The sequence below is a fragment of the Taudactylus pleione genome, unplaced genomic scaffold, assembly GCF_031769625.1.
Source record: "Taudactylus pleione unplaced genomic scaffold, aTauple2 ptg000007l, whole genome shotgun sequence".
NCBI lineage: Eukaryota > Metazoa > Chordata > Amphibia > Anura > Myobatrachidae > Taudactylus > Taudactylus pleione.
The window spans coordinates 23,774,646-23,796,375 of record NW_028284410.1 but is presented as its reverse complement, the minus strand read 5'-3'; the positions used below and the strand labels follow the sequence as shown (position 1 = coordinate 23,796,375).

The window sequence follows — 21,730 nt, the reverse complement described above, 5'->3', positions numbered from 1 at the left end:
ATCAACGTTTCAGTTCTTGGCAGAACTTTTATCAAGTTGATAAAAGTTCTGCCAAGAACTGAAACGTTGATCATATCAGCCGTGAGTTGTGTGCTTATTTATGCCCAGAGTGCCGCACTTTGCTACATCGTATCAATTCTTTTTGTGAATGCACCGGCAGCAGATATTCACAGTGTGTTATTGGGAGTGCCAGGTTAATCGACATTTTGTATATATATATATATATATATATATATATATATATATAATATATATATGTATATGTATATATAATTGAATGCAAAACATTTTGCTTAATTTTATCATTTAAATTCCAGTATTTCTGGTCCAAAATGTTAATTCCAAACAACTGCTATCCCACCTGTACTTACCTATAGGCTAGAATTTTCTGCAATCATGGTGACAGCCTACTCTTGTGGTAGATTAGTTACCACACAGGGAGACCATTTTGACGGTACATCAGTATATATAAAAAAGCAGCACTATCAGAGCAATGGTGATCCATAACCAACATGGTTATCAATTTGCAGTATTGATAATTTCCTTTTTTGACCAATCCTGAATGTTAACTCAGTCAGAACTCCTCTGTGGAAAATTTCAGTATTATACACTGTGTGCGAGTTCCATAAGATAAGGTTCTTGTTTTATAGTGCTAATAGCGACCTGCCTGGGCTTTGCATGGTAGCAAATACATCTCGTCACAGCCCCCTGCATCTCATAACAACCTACGCCATGTCACCCCAACCCCCTGCTTCTCACTCTTGCCCCCAGCATCTCACCAGTGTTACCACAAGCCCCACTGCTGCTGCCCTGCAGCTGGCTGGGGCCCTGCCACTAGGATGTGCTGGAAAGGGCAGGAGAATCATGGATGAGAGATTTGTATTGCAGCTATCGTAAGCATTATCAGCAGCATATGTCTGAGGCTGGGGCACCTGTGCATACAGTATTTCCACAGCCTCCATGTGCACCCCTCCCCATCTGACGAACATGGCTATGAGCAATGTCCTCTTTGTACAATGTACCCAGTATTTCCTGGGCTTCCTGTTGAGCTTCCTAGCCGTGGTGCCCCTGTCCGAGAACAGTGCTGACTTTCATGGGAGGAGCCTCTTGTTCACCGAAGTTGTGTGGCGGAGCACTTCACAGTGGAGGAGTGGTGGCCGGAGTCCACCTGTAGGTTTTTCATAGGAATGGACATCGGAATCCGATGGTTACTAACTATTGATGATTTTGTTCTGATGGTAGTGTTTTTACCATTTGATGGTGGCGGTCCGATGTTTGCCACCTTCAAATGTAAATCATTTCATGGTGTTCCGATGTTTTTTTTTTTTTTTTTAATTCCTGATAGCTATGCCTCCCCTGGCTACTGCCTCAGGGCATCTTCATGGGTTCGTTGGAGGCTGTCATTCACTCTCTGCCTGCCTCTGACGTGACCCTGCTCAGTCCCTTACCCTCTCCTTTCTCTAGGCTGCTGATAAGCAACAGGGCACATTGCTATCCCTGATTGGCTCTCACTGTCTCAGAGGTTACCCCGAACAAACAAACAGACCCCTAAACCAGGGACAGAGAGAGAGAGATAATAATACATATTCACAAGTTCTGTGCCCAGGGAAGAGGCAGGTGTAAATGTTTATGTGAAGCCTGAGCACTCACTCAAGATCTTTAAAAAAGGGAGCCCATCATTTGAGGTAATCTGGAGCTCCATTTTCCAAAATCTCCCTCACAATTTACAAGTTAAGGCAATATAAATATACGAAGATGGCTGACTTCTTATAACTTGAACAAACAAAAAAAAACAAGTTGCTTTACATAAAGAAGGTATAATAATATTGTCAGTTTATATATACAAAAGTTCCCAAACATAAACAGAAGTTGATATAATTCACATTGTGTTCTTTCATAAACGTACATACAGTCAGGTCCATAAATATTGGGACATTGACAGAATTTTCAGATTTTGGGCCTGATTCAGACCCACTCGCGAGCGGCTGTCCGCTCGCAAGTGGGTCGATGTTATGGACTGAGCATGCGCACGACGGAGGGAGCTCCGTCGTGCGCATGCGCCAGACGCGACGAGCGAAGGAAAGTCCTTCGCTCGTTGTGTCCGATCAAAGGGGGCGTGCTGTCAATGTTGATTGACAGCACGCCCCCTTTGGTGGGCGTGCCTCCCTGACGGGGGCGTTCCCACGGGAACGCATCCCGTCAGAAGCCGGCCCACTGACATCACTAGTGATGTCAGTGGGAGTGATTTTGGCTCTGATAGAGCCAAAATCACTCCGGAGCTTGCGGTTGAAATCCTCAACCGCAGGCTCCGGCTCGCAAATTCGATGGTCGCGATGGTCTCGACCATCGCGACCATCACAATGCACGCTCGTATAGCCTGTGGGTGGTGACCCACAGCTATACGAGCGTCCAGGAGGACGCTCCATGAAAATGGAGCCCGGCCCTCATTCAGAGCGTGCGCTCTGCTCAGAGCGTACGGCTCTGAATGAGGGCCTTTGTCCTCTATTCACCACCACAATGGCTTTGAAATGAAACAAACAAGATGTGATTTAACTGCAGACTTTCAGATTTAATTTGAGGGTAATTACATCCAAATCAGGTGAACGGTGTAGGAATTACAACGGTTTCTATATGTGCCTCCCACTTTTTAAGGGGCCAAAAGTAATGGGACAAACTAAACAATCCTAAATCTAACTTTCACTTTTTAATACTTTGTTGCAAATCCTTTGCAGACAATTACAGCCTGAAGTCTGGAACGCATAGACATCACCAGACACTGGGTTTCATCCCTGGTGATGCTCTGCCAGGCCTCTACTGCAAATGTCTTCAGTTCCTGCTTGTTCTTGGGGCATTTTCCCTTCAGTTTTGTCTTCATCAAGTGAAATGCATGCTCAATCAGATTAAGGTCAGGGGATTGACTTGGCCATTGCATAACATTCCACTTTTTAGCCTTACAAAACTCTTTGGTTGCTTTTGCAGTATGCTACGGGTCATTGTCCATCTGCACTGTGAAGCGCTGTCCAATGAGTTCTGAAGCATTTGACTGAATATGAGCATATAATATTTCCCGAAACACTTCAGAATTCATTCTGCTACTTTTGTCAGCAGTCACATCATCAATAAATACAAGGGAACCAGTTCCATTGGCAGCCATACATGCCCACGCCATGACACTACCACCACCATGCTTCACTGATGAGGTGGTATGTTTTGGATCATGAGCAGTTCCTTTCCTTCTCTTCTCATCACTCTGGTACAAGTTGATCTTTGTCTCATCTGTCAATAGGATGTTGTTCCGGAACTGTAATGGCTTTTTTAGATGTTGTTTGGCAAACTCTAATCTGGTCTTCCTGTTTTTGTGGCTCACCAATGGTTTGCATCTTGTGGTGAACCCTCTATATTCACTCTTGTGAAGTCTTCTCTTGATTGTTGACTTTGACACATATACATCTACCTCCTGGAGAGTGATCTTGATTTGGCCAACTGTTGTGAAGGGGTTTTTCACCAGGGAAATAATTATTTTGTCATCCACCACAGTTGTTTTCCGTGGTCTCCGGGTCTTTTGGTGTTGCTGAGCTCTCCGGTGCGTTCTTTCTTTTTAAGAATGTTCCAAACAGTTGATTTGGCCACACCTAATGTTTTTGCTATCTCTCTGATGGGTTTGTTTTGATTTTTCAGCCTAATGATGGCTTGCTTCACTGATAGTGACAGCTCTTTGGATCTCATATTGAGAATTGACAGCAACTGATTCCAAATGCAAATGTCACACCTAGAATCAACTCCAGACCTTTTACCTGCTTAATTGATAATGAAATAATGAGGGAATAGCCCACACCTGTCCATGAAATAGCTTTTGAGTTGATAGTCCCATTACTTTTGGCCCCTTAAAAAGTGGGAGGCACATATTGAAACTGTTGTAATTCCTACACCGTTCACCCGATTTGGATGTAAATTACCCTCAAATTAAATCTGAAAGTCTGCAGTTAAAGCGCATCTTGTTTGTTTCATTTCAAAACCACTGTGGTGGTGAATAGAGGCCAAAATCTGAAAATTCTGTCAATGTGCCAATATTTAAGGACCTGACTGTATTATATGTAACAGCTGCCTGCAGTGCCCTTCATTGTGAATATTGAAAATATCTCCCTCCACAACTGCATCTCCCAGGTTTTCAATTCTTATAATTTGTCAACATATATTCTATGAGGTTGATTCAATTACCCATGAAGGTAGCGAGTTGTCCTTACAAGGTTGCTTCCATGCTTTTGCCAGCACTGCAACTCGCACCCCTCGCGGCCTAGACTCTTGCATATCTGCTCACAGCCCTATAGGATGGCGAACAAAAATCTGCAAGTCTGGAGGTAGTGTAACTGCTGCGTATAGCGTGCAAATTACTCAAGAGTAATTGAAATGAAACTCTAGGTTTGATGTCATTTATCATTGTCAGTCTGGGTTTGGAATTCTTGTGCCTAAGTTGGCATTGGGGATCAGGAATGACAATTGCCTGAGACTCCCAACTCTCTTGTGGGATCCAAATGAGTAATTTCCTGGTAAAGAACCGGGAGCAGTAGCGGATTTACCGCTAGGCAACACAAGCGCCTGCCTAGGGTCCGGCGGGTCAGCAGGGCTGTATAATCTAAGTTTGTGTTACAAAGTATCAGTCCCGGCAGACTGTCAGCACATTGAACAGCTGCCGGGTGCCGCACTGGCTCACTCTCCTCTCTCCTGCTCTGTTGGCTGCGTGTGATGTCATACGCACAGGGAGAGCAGAGAGGAGCAGAGAAAATGCTCGAAGATGCAGAGGTTTGCTAGAGAGGCTACCAAAATATTTGGTAAGTCCCGTGGCAGTACTACTATAGTCAGGGGTGAGGGGGAGTGCCACCCACGGTGGAGGGGGGGGGGGGGAGTGCCACTCGCGGGAGGAGGGGGGTGTAGTTTACAACACTACACACCTGTTTGTGTAGTCCACTGGGGGAAAGAGGGAGGGGGCGGCTGCAGTGGGGGGGAGGGGCAGCGTGTAGATTCCTGCACTGCACACCTAACCTGGTATTGTAGTCCACTAGGGGAACAGTGGAGGATGGCCGTGGTGGGGGGGCACCCGCAGGGGGGGGCAGTGTGCAGATCCCAGCACTGCACACCTGTTAGAGTAGTCCACTGGGGGGGCGGCCATGGGGGGGGCACCCACTGAGGGGGGGCTTCGGACAGGATGTAGATTCCAGCACTACACACCCTTTAAAGTAGTCCAGTATGGCAGGGACCAGGGGGGTGGAGGTGGTACTTACCAGCACTGCTTACCTGTTAAAGTAGTCCAGTAAGGGGGGCACCCGCAGAGAGGGTGAACTTGCCAGCACTACACACCCACTATAGTAGTCAAGGGGGGGACAATGTCTGTGAAATATATTAGATAGGCTGAATAAACTTTAAATACCTCCCAACCAGTGACGGATTTTACCTAGGGGCTGTATGGCTGTAGCCACCCCAGTAAAATCAGTCACCTCAGTGAGCCAGCTGCAGTCTGTGACTGCACTGGCTACACTATGACTGGAGGTGACTTCCCATTGTAAGCACTACCTACCAATCACACACAGAACAGGCAGCCCCAGGGGGGGGGGGGTGTTTTTCTCCCCCTGCGGCTGCCAGTCCAGGCTATGATTAGTAGAGAGTGGCTTCCAGTGGAAGCCACTGCTCTGCCTTTTGGGCAGCCCTACACGGCTCTAGGGGCTGCAGCCAAAGCAGTTAATAAAAGCCGGTGTTATGCGCGTCATCACCGCTGGTTCCGGCAGTTGCCAGTTCCATTGTGCAGTGACAGCCCCCTCATACAAGAGAGTAGGAGTCGCTGCTGCTCCCATCTGTCCCAATTTTGGCAGGACAGTCTTGAACTGATAAAGTTTTAAAAAGTTTAATAAAAGGGGGAAAAAATTACAAATAAAGTAAATGGAATAAATTAGAAACGAAAATATAGTGTTATGGATTGTTTGAGGAAGGGGGGCCCCAAATCGTTGTCTTGCTTAGGGCCCCATGAGGTCTAAATCTGCCTCAGACCGGGAGCAGTAATTATCATCTGGTAGACAGCTCCATGCACTGAGCCAACAGTGACAGCTAATCCAAGTTCAATTTCAAACATCTTTGTTTCTGGCATTATTACTGTAAATTTATGTTTTTTTGTCAGCTCCTGGCACTTCCCATAAAATCAAGAGGTCAGATAAAAACTGTTGTGGTTAGTACAAGCATTAGGGCCACTGATGTAGATAACTTGTGACTCTTCAGCTGTTGTGGAATAATTAATTCCAGTATTCACTACCATCCCCTGGGTATCAGGTCATGCTGACACTAGGGGGTATATTTACTAAAGTGAGAGTTTTTAGAAGTGGAGATATTGCCCATAGCAACCAATCAGATTCTACTTAACATTTAACTAGCACCTTCTAGATGATCATAGCTAGAATCTGGTTGTTATGGGCAACATCTCCACTTCTAAAACTCTCACTTTAGTAAATTTTCCCCTTGTAGTTAAAGAGCAGTTGAAGAGGCACATTCTGCCTATCACCATACAGTATTGTATAAAAGCCAACTGATTTGCTTCCTGCATTATATAATATCTACAAGAATTGGTGCATTCCGAATTCTAGTCACTGTAATTGTATTTGGACTGTATACATGTTACCAGAAATGGGTTATGTATAGTATTCTAGTCACTAACTATAATCATCTGTGTTTGTTTTTTTAACAAATAATAGTAACAATAGTACAGATTAACTCTGGAATCTTCTCAAACAGGTTTCCTGTTGAAATGTAAATTATTGAGGCCCCCAAAAGAATGGCATTTGTTTCATGATCAACCATACTGGGAGGTAAGATATAAAATACTATAATTGTGTATGATTTAATAAAATATTACTCTAAGATTTGCTAATGTTAAGTTTGTCCAAAACATACATGCAGAGCCGTAACTAGACTTTTTGGTGCCAGAGAGAGCATTGGCGCGCCCCCTCCCACCCCCATATTTTAAATAGGGACATAAGATAGTGCACCTGAAAAAGGGCCATGGCTTCATGGTGAAGGGCCAGGGAAGAGATAGGGGTACTCCTGGGGCAGCTAGGAGATGCTGGGGATAAAAGAAGAAGAAACTACAAGTGAGAATGATAATAAACAGGAAAATTGACAGGCCCGAATAGCGCCCCCTGCCATGCGGTGCCCTGTGCCATGGCACAGGTCGCACTACCCTAGCTACGGCCCTGCATACATGAACTTTAATTGATGTGCGATACCACCTAAACAGCTCCACAAATCTCTAAAAGAGCTTGTTTGCATTCACTTTATGAGTAAATAGCTAATGATTGTGGGTGAGCACATCAAATTTCCAGTGATGCAACTCAAATGAAGAATAGATTTGGAAAACTTTACATTTAGGGCCTGATTTAGAGATGTACAGTACTCTAATGCGATCACAGCTGCTATTTCACACGGACCACAACTGCAAAAATATGCTAATAGTTCCAAAGCTTTCCCGAGCATAGGTACACCCACTTCTGCCTTCTCATATCTGTCCGACCTCATGCACCAGCACAAGTATCGGTAACATCTATGCACTTCAAACAGCCATGCAGCCCTTGTGTAAGAACTGACCTGCCTCAAATACAAAGTCTCTGTGTCACGCTCGGATGTATATAGGCTACAACTGTTGGAACTTGGGCTGGTGGGCTAAGGGTAGCGGATGAGTGGAAACTGTAAGGCAATATATACGTCCTCTTCATACATCTGTCCCAGGTGTTGGCGAGACCTCCCCCATGGCACGGAGTCTAGTCCACTCGATGGTATTCACCACTGATCCCTTCAAGCGAAATGTGGGTTTCGCTGCACCAAGTGAACAGGTCACCCCCCTGAGGCAGGTACCTGGAGAGAACACAGAGATAGATATGGGAGGACCAGGGCCGGCTCTAGGAGTGTTCGACCAGTGCGGTCGAACAGGGGCGCCAGCAATAGAGGGCGCACCCCTCCCCAAAATCCCGATTTCAGCAAGACAGTACTGTCCCGCTGTTCCACCCATGGGCCGAAGTGGCGGTACCCCCACCACCGCAGTCTGAATGGATGCTGCGCGCATGCACACGGCATCCATTCAGTGACGGGAGAGGGCTGGGGGAAGCCCAGCTAGTGAGGCTCCCCCCCAGCCTGACGTTGTTTGGAGGCGTGCCATGCAGACACACCTCCAAATAACATCATGTAGGAGGTGTGGCCTATGGTAATTAGCCCACGCCCCCATTTTCAGTTGCGCACTAGAGAGAGCCGGCACAGGGTGCTCCGACCCCTGGAGCCGGCGCTGGGGAGGACTATATAAGCACTGATGAGCAAGGATGATGCTCCAAAGACTGATATGTGAGTTGCACTGGTAATCAGCACCTGGTACGGGATGCTGAATAGCGATGGTAATCAGGACTTAGTATGAGACGCTGAGTGACGATGGTAATCGATAGTTGGTATGAGATGCTGAGTGACAATGGTAGTCAGCACTTGGAATGAGAAACTGAGAAACGATGGTAATCGATAGTTGGTATGAAATGCTGAGTGGCGATGGTAATCGATAGTTGGTATAAGATGCTGAGTGGCGATGATAGCCAGCACTTGGTATGAAACACTGGGAATCGATGGTAGTCAGCACTTGGTATGAAACACTGAGAATCGGTAGGGATCTAATCGCAGAGTTGCACTGGGAAATGTAGACACAGGAATACACTGAGAATTGATAGGGATCCTAATCGCAGAATTGCACTGAGAAATGTAGACATAGGAATACACTGAGAATTGGTAGGGATCCTAATCGCAGAGTTGCACTGAGAAATGTAGGAAGTAAACACAGGGATGCAGCTTGACAGGTAAATTCAGGGCCGGCCCTAGCCAATTTGGTGCCCTAGGCAAGATTTTGGCTGGTGCCCCTAGAAGATAATCCACCACCAATCTTAAAGTGGGTACACAGCTGACGGATATATATGCAGATTATGGTTGTTCATACACACTGAACAACCATCATCTGCGGCCCCGCTAGCCAGGCAACAAATAGCGACCCCCTCCCTGCCAGCCACTGCAGCAAGTGTAAGGGCGATCAGTTGAACGTTCGTACACACAGCACCGGCTGACGCAATATGTCCGTGAACAACCTTGTTCACGGACATATTGTGTGTACGGGATATTTTCGACATCTCAGCGTTTGAGACACCGAGACATTATATATATACACATACTCATATATACACAAATTATATATATATATATATATATATATACATACTCATACATGCATACAGATTACACCATCCCCTCTCCTCTAATAGTCAGTCACTGTCAGAAGCAACATTGACAAAACCACTCTTTGCCCCCAGCCCCCACCTTTCTCCCAGCTAGCCAGCTACACATAACATTTTTTAAACACCACCACCTAAAATACCCAGACTCAGAGTGAGAAAGCACTCAGGCTGCCTCCTTTTTTTTAATTATACTGGTGCTGTGGCGCAGCACAGCTAAATTTATTGATGGTTTCTTACCTGCGGCCTGCCTTGTTCACAATGGCTAGCTGGGCCTGGGCGTCTAAGATGGAAGCGGAGGCGGAGCCGTGAGTTGTTATTCACAGCTCTGCTCCACAAAGGCCCATGGGAGGTGTGGCAGCCGCAGGGCCCTCCCGTGGCCATCTTGGCTCCTCCTGTAGACAGAATGAGCTTCTATGCAGAAGCTCATTCTGACTAAGGGCCGGAAGGATACAGATCCCGGTCACATGACCGGCCTGGCCATCCTCTGCGCTGCCCGTTTGGAGAGCTCCGATCATGGCAGCGCGCTGGGGAGAGAGCAGGTAGCAGCGCCTGCCCCGGGGTAGTCTGACATCCTGGTAGATGGGAGCAGTGGCTAGCGGCGGCGGAGGGGCAGGCAGGGCCGGTGCAAGGTTTCTCGGCACACAAGCAAATCTTCAGCCCACTGCACCTCTCTCCCATTTTATTTATTCATGTTCTGCAGCAGAGACCAGCAGACCCCTTTACTGGTGTAATTGTCTTGTATAACTGTGTAAATAGAAAGTAGTCATCTTATATACAATGTCAATATTTTGTGATTTAATAGTTTCTTTACAAATGCATCTCTAGTCCTAAACATATAATTTATATATTCTGTTCACCAGGACCCCTATATTATTGACCAATTACAGCACAGCAAAAGGGAGTCTTACATATATATCTATATCTATTTTATATATATATATATATATATATATATATATGAGTATGTGAGAGTTTGAAGTTTGATGCTCACAGTACAGTACCTGGCTGCTCCTCATCTTGTTTTCCAAAGTGGTGGAGGAGAGAGCCCGGCATCCATGGGGAGGAGAGAGCCCGGCCATCCATGGGGAGGAGAGAGCCTGGCGTCCAGGGGAGGAGAGAGCCCGGCCATCAATGGGGAGGAGAGAGCCTGGCGTCCAGGGGAGGAGAGAGCCCGGCCATCCATAGGGAGGAGAGATCCCGGGGTCCAGGGAGAGGAGAGAGCCCGGCCATCCATGGGGAGGTGAGAGACTGGCGTCCAGGGGAGGAGAGAGACCGGCGTCCAGGGGGAGGATGCCGATGTTTGGAAACAGCACACGTCACCGGTGCTGAGAACCCGGGCGGACGTGGCAGCCTAGCTGAGAACTCTCACTGGCAGTGAACAGTGCAGTGAGAGCATATGGAGTGACATCAGTGGTGGCTCATCACACCTGCGGCTAGGATGTCTCTATCAGAGACATCCTTCACTCGTTAGATTGGATGGTGGCACCGACCCTAGGGGGGGGACAGACAGGCAGAGCCCTGGAATGCCCCTAGCATTCTGAGTCGCCCTTAGGTATTTGCTTATAATGCCTATGACTAGGGCCGGCTCTGGGTAAATTAGTAATCATCTTGAAGACTGACACATGTAACTCAGAGAACCAGCTTGAGAGCTAAGCAGCACACTAAAAGGCAACACAGAAACTGTTACATGAAACACTGGAGTTCTATGAGAGAGCTAAAGTAACATGCTGAGAATTAGCATGGGAGCTAATACAAGTAACACTGGAGATCAGCGTGAGGGCTGGAACAACACACTGGAGGTACTTTGTGGAAAACACCGGAGAGCATAACAATCACTGGAACAGTGAAGTTGAACAGCAGTTTCCTGTTCCTGTCAGACTAAAATACCCTTAGGTAGCAGGTCATTGGATCAGAGGATCAGCTGATTGACCACAGGACTACCATTGGGGAATACTAGTCAGGTGATATGGACAAACATGGCTGCGCCCATGCCCGGCACCCCGGGAACCATGACACACGCACGGAACCCCTAGCAGACCCCATGGAGAAAACTCAGCCACCACTCACCTCCACTCCCAGCGACTGAACACCTAAGCCCAAGGACACCGGTGTGGAGGTGAGTAGTGGCCGATCCCAGGCAGCATCCTGACACTCTGCAGACACACAAAGAGCTCTTATGCTGTGTAGGAGATCGCGATGGCTAATATCTGCATACCTATGGAGCAGCATTTAAACAGCCAGATACACCTGCATTTGCATAGCCACCCCCCATTATCTCCCGCCAAACTCTGACTACCTGTCACTCACTTTGCGAATGGATCCTCTGTGCGGGTGTAATCGCAAAACAATCGCTGCACATGCGCAGTGTTGCTTACACGCATGCACAATGGCAACCAATTACTCGATCTAAATCAAAATCAACATTGCTTCCCTTTCTGAATCAGGCCCTTACTTAAGTAGGGAAGGGGGACAGTTAGAGAAGTGAGAAGTAGAGTCAGGTATTTGGAGGTATATTTACTAAAAGTTGGTTCTGTACCACCAGGGTTTTGGGTGTGGAAGTAATAGTTAAATGATAGTTAAAAAATAGTTTTTTACAGGTGGATTACAGGCCCCAACATGCCTGCCCAGACATGATGGCACTTGTTGAACCACAAGTGCCAGCATGCCTGGGCATCAGGGGCTCACAGGCACCTAAAGAAAAACATTAAATAAAATACAGGACATGGTGGACACCTAATATTGTAACACCTCCACACAGTCCTTGTTCAATAATTTATTCCTCACAATATGTAGGGGTCGCATCCTCTTCGTTGCATGTAGCATCCCGAATCTTGGCAAAACAAAAAAACACCACTACTGCTCCTCAGGGAGCCACGTTGCGAATAAGAGGTCACTCGGGGACACTTTCCATAGGAATGAAAGGGGATGCGTTGATTAGTCAGTTTGCGGCAGTTCCCATGCTCTAACCAATTATTGCATTCCCATTCATTCCTATGGAAAATGTCTCCGAGTGACCTTTCATTTGCAATATGGCTCCCTGAGGAGCAGTAGCGGCGCCTTTTTGTTTTGTCAACATAGTATGAAGAGGACATGACCCTTTCATAATGTGAGTAATAAATTGGTAAACAAAAACTGTGGTTTTTTATTTAATAAAATAATACAACACTAGGTGTCCATGTCCTGTCTTTTGTTTAATTTTTTTTTTTACAGTTGGACTACAGGTGCCAGCAGTCCCTTGAAGTCCGGGCATACTGGTACTTGTGGCTTAACAAAGTGACATACATCATGCCTAGGTGGGCTTGCTGGGAGCTGTAGTCTACCTGTAAAAAAACAAAATAATTTTGTTCATTTAACTATTACCACCACACCCAAAGTCCCGGGGTTGTGGAGAAAGCTGGTGGTCTTTAGGGAGGGGTGGGACCCATTTTTGTTGTTGTTGTGCTTACTAGTCTAAAAATTTGTATTTCATTTTAGTAAATATAGAAAGGAAATGTGTTACTTGCCAGTTTACCATATATAATTTATTGATTTTTTTTTATTGCAGTTTCCTCATTTGGCCTCTCATATCTGAGAAAGGACAGCAAATGGATTTATAGCTGACTATTTTATATTCAGGATTATTCCTGTTCTTTATTTTAAATTTACCAATATAGAACATGTGTTCTGATTAAGTAATAATCCCTGAAGAATAATCCACTATAGCCTTTGGAATGTAACCCAGTCACTGGTGCCATGTTTTGAGGGGATTTTTACAATTATAGTGAACATATCTTTTTTAACAGAAACTTCCAGTTATTTATGATTTATCCTTCCGGGATGCAATTCCCCACTGTTTCCATCCATATCTAACACCCCAAAAACTTTTGACACAGATATCCCTCACTTTTCAGCTCAGCTTTGACTTGGGGGCATATGTATCAACATGTTTTTTTTTTATATATATAAAATGGCATTTTCGTGTTTTTATCGCATTTAGATTTTTTAGCATATGGATTATACCAGTTATTACATTATCGCATTTTTTTCAGATTTTTAGCATTTTTGGATACGTTATTTGTCTGCATTGCAATCATGCAGAACAGTTACGGCACCATAGAAATTAATTGAATTACGTTAATTTTCATATGTATCAAAATCTTACTTGTTTTTTTTCCTCACCTCATGGGTTCTGTAATTATTGGCATGATCTGAAGGTGTAATCTGGAACAGAAGTGTTTTTTTTTGTCATTTTATCCAGTATTATTAATGTAATTATTAATTTGAAAAATTGTAATATTGATAAATGTTTTGTTTTAATTAAATTTGCATTTATTACACTTTATTTGGCATATTTGATTTTTTTTTTATTGAATTCACATTCAGTATTGGGGGAAAGAAATTAAATATATATTATATTTTTCTCTATCATTTTTGTGTGTATACAGTGCATCTGGAAAGTATTCACAATGCTTCACTTTTTCCACATTTTGTTATGTTACAGCCTTATTCAAAAATGTAATAAATTCATTTTTGTCCTTAAAATTCTACCCCATAATGGCAATGTGTAAAAAGTTTTTTTTACGATTTTTGCAAATGTAATAATAATAAAAAAAAAAAAAAAAAAACAACTAAGAAATCACATGTACATAAGTATGTACAACCTTTGCTCAATACTTTGTTGATGCTTCTTTGGCAGCAATTACGGCCTCAAGTCTGGCACACCTATCTTTGGGCAGTTTCCCCCATTCCTCTTTGCAGCACCTCTCAAGCTCCATCAGGTTGGATGGGAAGCATCGGTGCAGAGCCATTTTCAGATCTCTCCACAGATGTTCAATTGGATTCAAGTCTGGGCTCTGGCTGGTCCACTCAAGGACATTCACAGAGTTGTCTTGAAGCCACTCCTTTGATATCTTGGTTGTGTGCTTAGGGTCATTGTCCTGCTGAAAGATGAACCGTCGCCCCAGTCTGAGGTCAAGAGCGCTCTGGAGCAGGTTTTCATCCAGGATGTCTCTGTACATTGCTGAATTCATCTTTCCCTCTATCCTGACTAGTCTCCCAGTTCCTGCCACTGAAAAACATCCCCACAGCATGATGCTGCCACCACCATGCTTCACTGTAGGGATGGTAATGGCCTGGTGATGAGCGGTGCCTGGTTTTCTCCAAACATAACGCCTGGCATTCACGCCAAAGAGTTCAATCTTTGTCTCTCATGGTCTGAGAGTCCTTCAGGTGCATTTTGGCAAACTCCAGGTGGGCTGCCATGTGCTTTTTACTAAGGAGTAGCTTCCGTCTGGCCACTCTACCATACAGGCCTGATTGGTGGATTGCTGCAGAGATGGTTGTCCTTCTGGAAGGTTCTCCTCTCTCCACAGAGGAATGCTGTAGCTCTGACAGAGTGACCATCAGGTTCTTGGTCACCTTCCTGACTAGGGTCCTTCTCCCCCGATCGCTCAATTTAGACGGCCGGCCAACTCTAGGAAAAGTTCTGGTGGTTCCGAATTTCTTCCATTTACGGATAATGGAGGCCACTGTGCTCATTGGGACCTTCAAAGCAGCAGATATATTTCTGTACCCTTCCCCAGATTTGTGCCTCGAGACAAACCTGTCTCGGAGGTCTACAGACAATTCCTTGGACTTCATGCTTGGTTTGTGCTCTGACATGCACTGTCAAGTGTGGGACCTTATACAGACAGGTGTATGCCTTTCAAAATCATATCCAATCAACTGAATTTACCACAGGTAGACTCCAATTAAGCTGTAGGAACATCTCAAGGATGATCAGTGGGAAACAGGATGCACCTGAGCTAAATTTTGAGCTTCATGGCAAAGGCCGTGAATACTTATGCACATGCGATTTCTTATTTTTTTTTTACTGTTTGCAAAAATCTCAAAAAAACTTTTTACACGTTCTCATTATGGGGTATTATGTGTAGAATTTTGAGGACAAAAATGAATTTATTCCATTTTGGAATAAGGCTGTAACATAACAAAATGTGGAAAAAGTGAAGCGTTGTGACTACTTTCCGGATGCACTGTGTGGATATATTAATTATATATATATATATATATATATATATATATATATATATATAATTTTGTCACTGGGACAGCATGCTTTCACATGAGGTTAATGTGGAGCAGCAGGTTTGTATAGAGATGGAGCAATAAACAGCATAGTGATGAGATCCAGTCCAGTGTAGGCAGTACAGGGGATGAGGAACAATTGTACGATTACGATGTTGTAATCGTACTGTTGTTCCACTATCTGCAAGTGGATACGCGGCTTAAGTTTGTCCATAAAGGGATAAAGCAGTGTGGAACGGAGGAGCTTTTGAAAAGTTTTGCTAAACTAGCAGAAGGGCAGCATGCACAGCTGCAAGGACAGCAAACTTTAATTCAGGGTCAACAGACTCAAATTCAGTTATAACATGCGGAATTAACTGAAATGAGGAAAGGTGGGCGTGAGCGAGAGGTGTTGCAGAAGCTTACCCCATCTGATGACGTTGATGCTTATCTGTGCACCTTTGAGTGTACTGCTGCACATTTAAAATGGCCCTGCCAGACTTGCTCCCTGTCTCACAGGGGAACCTCAGAGTGAATAAGCCGATTTGACCGTCACTGAGGCAAATGCTTATCCTCTCCTGAAAAAGGCCATACTCAGCAGAGTTGGAATGACGGGCCCCAGCAAAGCTCAGGAGTTTCGGGAATGGCTGTTGAACTCGTCTGAGTCTCCAAGGGTCCACCTGGCCAAATTAGCCTGGGTAAGGCATGGTTGCAGCTGGATAAAAACTCGGCTCAGGATATAGTAGAGATGGTGGCTTTGGACCATGCTGTTCGAGTATTAAACCGGGTGGTGCAACAGTGGGCCCTACAGGCTGATCCTCAAACGGTTGAGGAGTTAGCAGTGGTGATTGAAAGGTACCTGACTCTTGCAGGGGTTCCAGCCGGTACCTAAGCCTAGAACCCAGGTCTCAGTTGTTAAAGTGAACAACCCACCTCCAGCTGTGTCATGTGCGATGGGACTGCCCAAAGCAGGGTGAGCCGATGGACTGCAGTGCTAGAAAAACAACTTGACCGGTGGTAAAGACCAACAGAATGATGGGAACTTCATAAATGCATTTGAAAATGTTGTAGAAGTAAATGGTAAAGTAATCACGGCTTTACCAACAGTAGGTGTACCATACTTTGCATTGAAAAAATGATGTTATATCATGTAACAGATTTGCAGGATAAGAGAGTACACCAATTATTGCTTCCCAGGAAACACAAGCAGTTGGTGTTGAGAGTGGCTCATACACACCTGTGGGGTGGCCATTTAGGGGAGGAGTAAACTCTCCAGTGTATTTAGTTAAGATTCTTTTGGCAAGGCAATTAATGCAGCAGTAAAAAAATATTGTCAGGAATGTCCAGTGTGTCAGAAGGCAGCACCCTGGCCAGCGTTTCAGGCACCCTTGGTTCCACTCCCTGTCATTTCTGTACCTTTTGAGAAAATTGGTATGGATCTGATAGGGCTTGTGGAAAAATCTGCTTGTGGGCAAACACATATTAGTGGTAGTAGATTATGCCACAAGTATCCCGGAGGCCATACAGCTACGTAATATGAAATCTAGCACTGTTGCCAGGGAGTTATTGATGCTATTTACCAGTCTGGGAATACCAAAAGAGGTCCTGAAGGCTCAAGGTACCCCTTTTGTATCTAAATTAATGAAAGATTTGAGCCAACTGTTAAACTGAGGTGGTAATCTTATCTACCCTTATCACCCACAAACAGATGGCATAGTAGAACACTTTAATCAGCCACTTAAATGATAAAGAGGGCAGTGTCACAAGAAAAGCGAGATTGGGATTTACTCCTGCCTTATTTGATGTTTGCAGTTCAAGAGGTGCCCCAATCCTCTACGCTGTTCAGTCCCTTCGAACTCCTCTATGGGAAGCATCCTACAGGGATTTTAGATGTGTTAAAGGAAGGATGGGAGCAACAGTCACGCCAAGATCCTAATATCATTTAGTTTGTATCCCAATTGTATGGCCGGTTAAGGCAGATTGCACCACTACTGAACGACATAGCTCAACAGCGCCAGAAACACAATTACGACATTACCACAGTTGACCGATCTTTCAAACCGGGACGCAAGGTATTAGTGCTTGTGCCTACTGCTGAAAGCAAATTGTATGCTCAATATTATTATTTTCTAGAAGGTGCTAGACCAGAGGTTCTCGAACTCAGTTCTCAGTACCCCACACAGCTCACATTTTCCAGGTCACCCAGTAGGGGCACAGGTGTACTCATTACTCTCTGATACATTTTAAAAGGTCCACAGGTAGAGCTAATTATTTCACTTTTGATTCTGTGAGGAGACCTGGAAAACAGACTGTTGGGGGTCCTGAGGACAGAGTATGAGAACCTGTGTGCTAGACAAATGACAAGTATAATCTGATTGGTTGCTATGGGCCACACCTCCACCTCTATAAACCTGCACCTTAGTAAATATACCACTATGCAGCCATGGTATTTTTATGGTTGTTCATGCTAAATTGTTAACATGCAGATTCATTAATAAGGAGACTACATTCACAAAATGTACCTACACAATGTTAATCCTATCAAAGATTGCCTTATGTAAAGAATTGTCGTGTGCACCTCTGAGTTTTCCGTTTATATATCTCTGCGCAAGTATACATTCAGTGTATTATGGCAAACATATGATTAATATGATTTAGGCATTTTATATATATATATATATATATATATATATATATATATATATATATATATATATATACACACACACACACTGGTATTTTGTTTTTTTTTACACTTGCCCAGCTAGCCGTTTAATGTGCAAATGTTTAGCTAAACAAATTGTCACATATGGACATAAGTATACGCATACCTCCCAACATGACCCATTCCAGGAGGGACAAAATGCTTTACCTGGACTTTCCTTTTCTGTTATGATTGCCATCATCTTTTTTGAACTAGTTAATTGATAAGCAAGGTGTTTCACCAGAGGTGACTGCCATCATAAATGAAGAGACAGGTCCAGGAACAGACCATTTTGTCACTCCTGGAATGGGTCATGTTGTGAGGTATGTATACAATTGCTAGTTTGTGTAGGAATCAAGGAATGTGGGTGGAAAGTTATTAATTAAATCAATGTCTTGTGTATTTCAAACAAATTGTGTCACTGTACCAAACTGTAAACATAGCAGTCTACCCTTCAGTACTGTAGCTAACAGATTGTCTATTTATCAAGACCCCTATAAAAAGAAGGTTTATATTACTCCTCATCACAGCAATAAAAGAAAAATCTTGCGTATTTAATCAGGCTTCCAGTTCCAGATTCTACAAGAATGAAAACAAAACTAACAAAAAACTAGGAAAATGTAAAAATACAAAAGAATTAAAAAAACAACCTGAATTTAAAAAAAAAACAAAAAAAAACAACAACAACAACAGTGCTAGATTTAAAAATATACGTTTTTTTTCTTGTGGGCACTCTATTCTACCAACGCCATGCTAAGTACAGGGGTGGACTATACTTGTACTATAGTTCTCCGTGATAAATAAGCTTCACCATGCAAACATCACATAACTTTGATAAACAGATCCTATATTCTGCAAAATCTATTAGTTTTAATGGCTAATTTTCTGGAGTGGTTTTCAAAATGATTTTACATTCCATAAAAAAAGGATTTAACCCTGTACTGCATGAATTATGAAAAACATCTGTACACATTATTTTTTTATTTTTTAAACTATAAAAAAAAAAAAAAAAATCCCCAGATTTATTCCTTCTTAAGCATTTATTAAAAACACTATGCCATAGTGGAATTGAAATAAAACAGACAACACAATGCCAAACGGGGTTAAAAAATAATAATAAATGCTTTACATATCAGATGACATGTAGTTGGCATCCCAATGGTTAGAATACCGGTGCCGGAATCCCAGCTCCAAAATCCCGAGCACTGACATCCCAGCAGTAAGTATTAGGGATAAGCTGGGTACACACTGGAGAGATGTTGCACACCAAACCTGCCGATATCGCATGCGACACAATGTGTTGTAATGAAGGACGGAACAAATGATCGTTCCGTCGTTCATTACATTGTTCTGCTGTGTACCCAGGATCTAATAGGTCAGCCAGTCAGGCCGACATATCGGCTGGGTACACATCGCTCAGTGGGAACCCAGCATTAGGCTGCGGGCAAGGTGGGTTAGGATACTTATCTAATTCAGACCTTCAGGATGCTGCTGTCTGTATGCTGACCACCGGTATCCTAACCACCGGAATCACGTACCAAACCCTACCATATAAAAAGGCGCGAACAATGAAGACCTAATTTTTAAAGGGAAAAGTGAGCGGTCCATCATAATGTAACCTATACAGTTCTCAAATCCTAAACTTAAGCAACAGCATGTTTTGTGGATCTGCTCACATGACAGTATGAAATTAGCATGAATTATAGTGATATTCCTGGAAGTACTCAAGCACAGGGAAAAGGTATCTCTGAATAAGCCTCTCACATGTATAAACAGTTTTTATTTTTTTATTATAACCATGAATGCTTCACAATAGACTATTTATAAATAATAATAAAAAGCAAAACACAAGTTTAATACAAATATTAAAACTATAAAAAAAAAAATGCAGGTCATTTACTTAAAATATATAAAAAAAAAATCAATCAAATAATTGGAATATAACAAGTAGTCAAATCACCTCAGCTAATCTACGTAAAGGGAAATAAGTGCACAAAATAAGTTACTTAAACATGCCCAATGTTAGAGATCAAGCAAATATTAAGTAATCAGTAGCAGCTACGCAGTCCTTAAACCAAAGTACATAATGGTAATATCAGCGAGCATGGACCTGCTAATGTCCATATTACAGACCAAATAATCCCCTACAGAATAGTTCAATGCTACTGAGATTTATATCTCACTAGTCAATGGTGGAAACTGTTAAGTAGTCCAGACCTCCATAGGACCCTCTTTCACTGTATGCAGGCATACAATACAGTCCAATATCAACTCAAAAACAGGGTTGAACCACAAGACAGTAGTGACTAGTAGTTAGTGATAGATAATCATAGGTCCAATATTGATTATACTAAAATCGATACAGGATCGACACATACTAGTTGAAACAAAATTGGTGCCATGCTATTCCGGGCATGCACAATTGTAAACAATACCCCAGCCGCTTCTCATTCAGTACAATGCCGTGCACATATTTTTTTTGTATTAAGTTCTCCCTTGCACAAATCATCCAGTCATTGTTTCACTACACAACAATGATGTAAATCAGCAAAGCAAGAGTAATGGTATGCCCACAAAGTACTCCTGGCACATACAGTTTACAGGCTGGAAATCAATGCATGCGATATATGTGTGTGCTTATATATATATATATATATATATATATATATATATATATATATATATAATGATCTATATCAGATTGGAATACAGAGTTTTGATAAATCGATATCGGATGTCTACCCCTACGATTGGGACGGTCAGTGACATAAGCATTGCAGGCAAAGGGGGAGATTAAATTGTTTTTTTGGGCGTGCCAATTAATGAGCGCCCCAGTTTGCTATTCAAATGTTCTGGGCGCTCATTAATTATCGCCCTCTTCGCCAACTAAAAGTCGAGGTTTAGCCGGCTAAAACCGCCTTAATTTCTGGTTAGGGCGCGCTATCTGCGGTTAGCGCTCCCTAACCAGGGTGTTAGTCACATTTCTGCTTGCGCACTCCTGAGTGCGTGCAGAAATGCAGGCGCCTATCGCGCCCCGACAGAGCAACAATTTAATTGCTCTGTCGGGTGTCAAAAAGAAAAAAAAAAAAAAGCCCCCGGCAGAACAATTCAATCTCCCCCAGAGACTGGTAATCTCCACACAGAAAACCAGCCTTATCTGTATTATGGTAGCTACAATGACCAGATCCTCATTATACTGCTATGCTGTACCATTTGCTTACACAGATCATTATGCAATTTAGGTTAAAAAGACAAATAAAAAAAAAATTAGTACTGTGATGAAAATAGTTAACATTGACAGATTTCACTGAATACTGCAACTTCTCAAATATTCCTCTAAAATATAAAAATGACAGTTAAACACTAATCCAGGAAAAAAATATCCATATTGGTTACCCCCTTAAATTCACACTGTGTGCCATACGGTTAAAGGTTAATGGAAATAGAGTTTGAGAAACAGAAGGCGCCCTCTGGTGGTTACTTATGGAAAATATCCAAGTTATTATTATTATATACTGTTAGTTACTTGATAATCATGTCAGTGGAACAGATTTATCCCTGGGTCCAAGTAGAGGCCTTTAGGCGTCCATCTCTTCTTCTTTATATAGATACTACTTTGGAAAGATTTGCCCAAACTTCAGTCTCAGGTACTCAAAATACAATAAATGTATATAACAGGTAACAAACA

The 21,730-nt window shown here is 43.3% G+C and overlaps 1 protein-coding gene across 2 annotated transcripts in view; it reads left to right on the top strand.

The window, feature by feature from the left end:
- RHCE (Rh blood group CcEe antigens) overlaps nucleotides 1-13,497 on the top strand; it is a 93,552-nt gene extending 80,055 nt beyond the window's left edge. The window contains exons 9-11 of one of the 2 annotated variants that reach the window (XM_088460581.1): nucleotides 6,775-6,848; nucleotides 10,327-10,536; nucleotides 12,841-13,497. In XM_088460581.1, the coding sequence (XP_088316707.1) occupies nucleotides 6,775-6,848; nucleotides 10,327-10,536; nucleotides 12,841-12,867 (311 nt within the window). In that variant the 3' untranslated portion in view covers nucleotides 12,868-13,497. The remainder of the gene's footprint in view (nucleotides 1-6,774; nucleotides 6,849-10,326; nucleotides 10,537-12,840) is intronic. The other variant, XM_088460582.1, reaches the window with a different exon arrangement.
- Nucleotides 13,498-21,730: the final 8,233 nt, after the last annotated feature.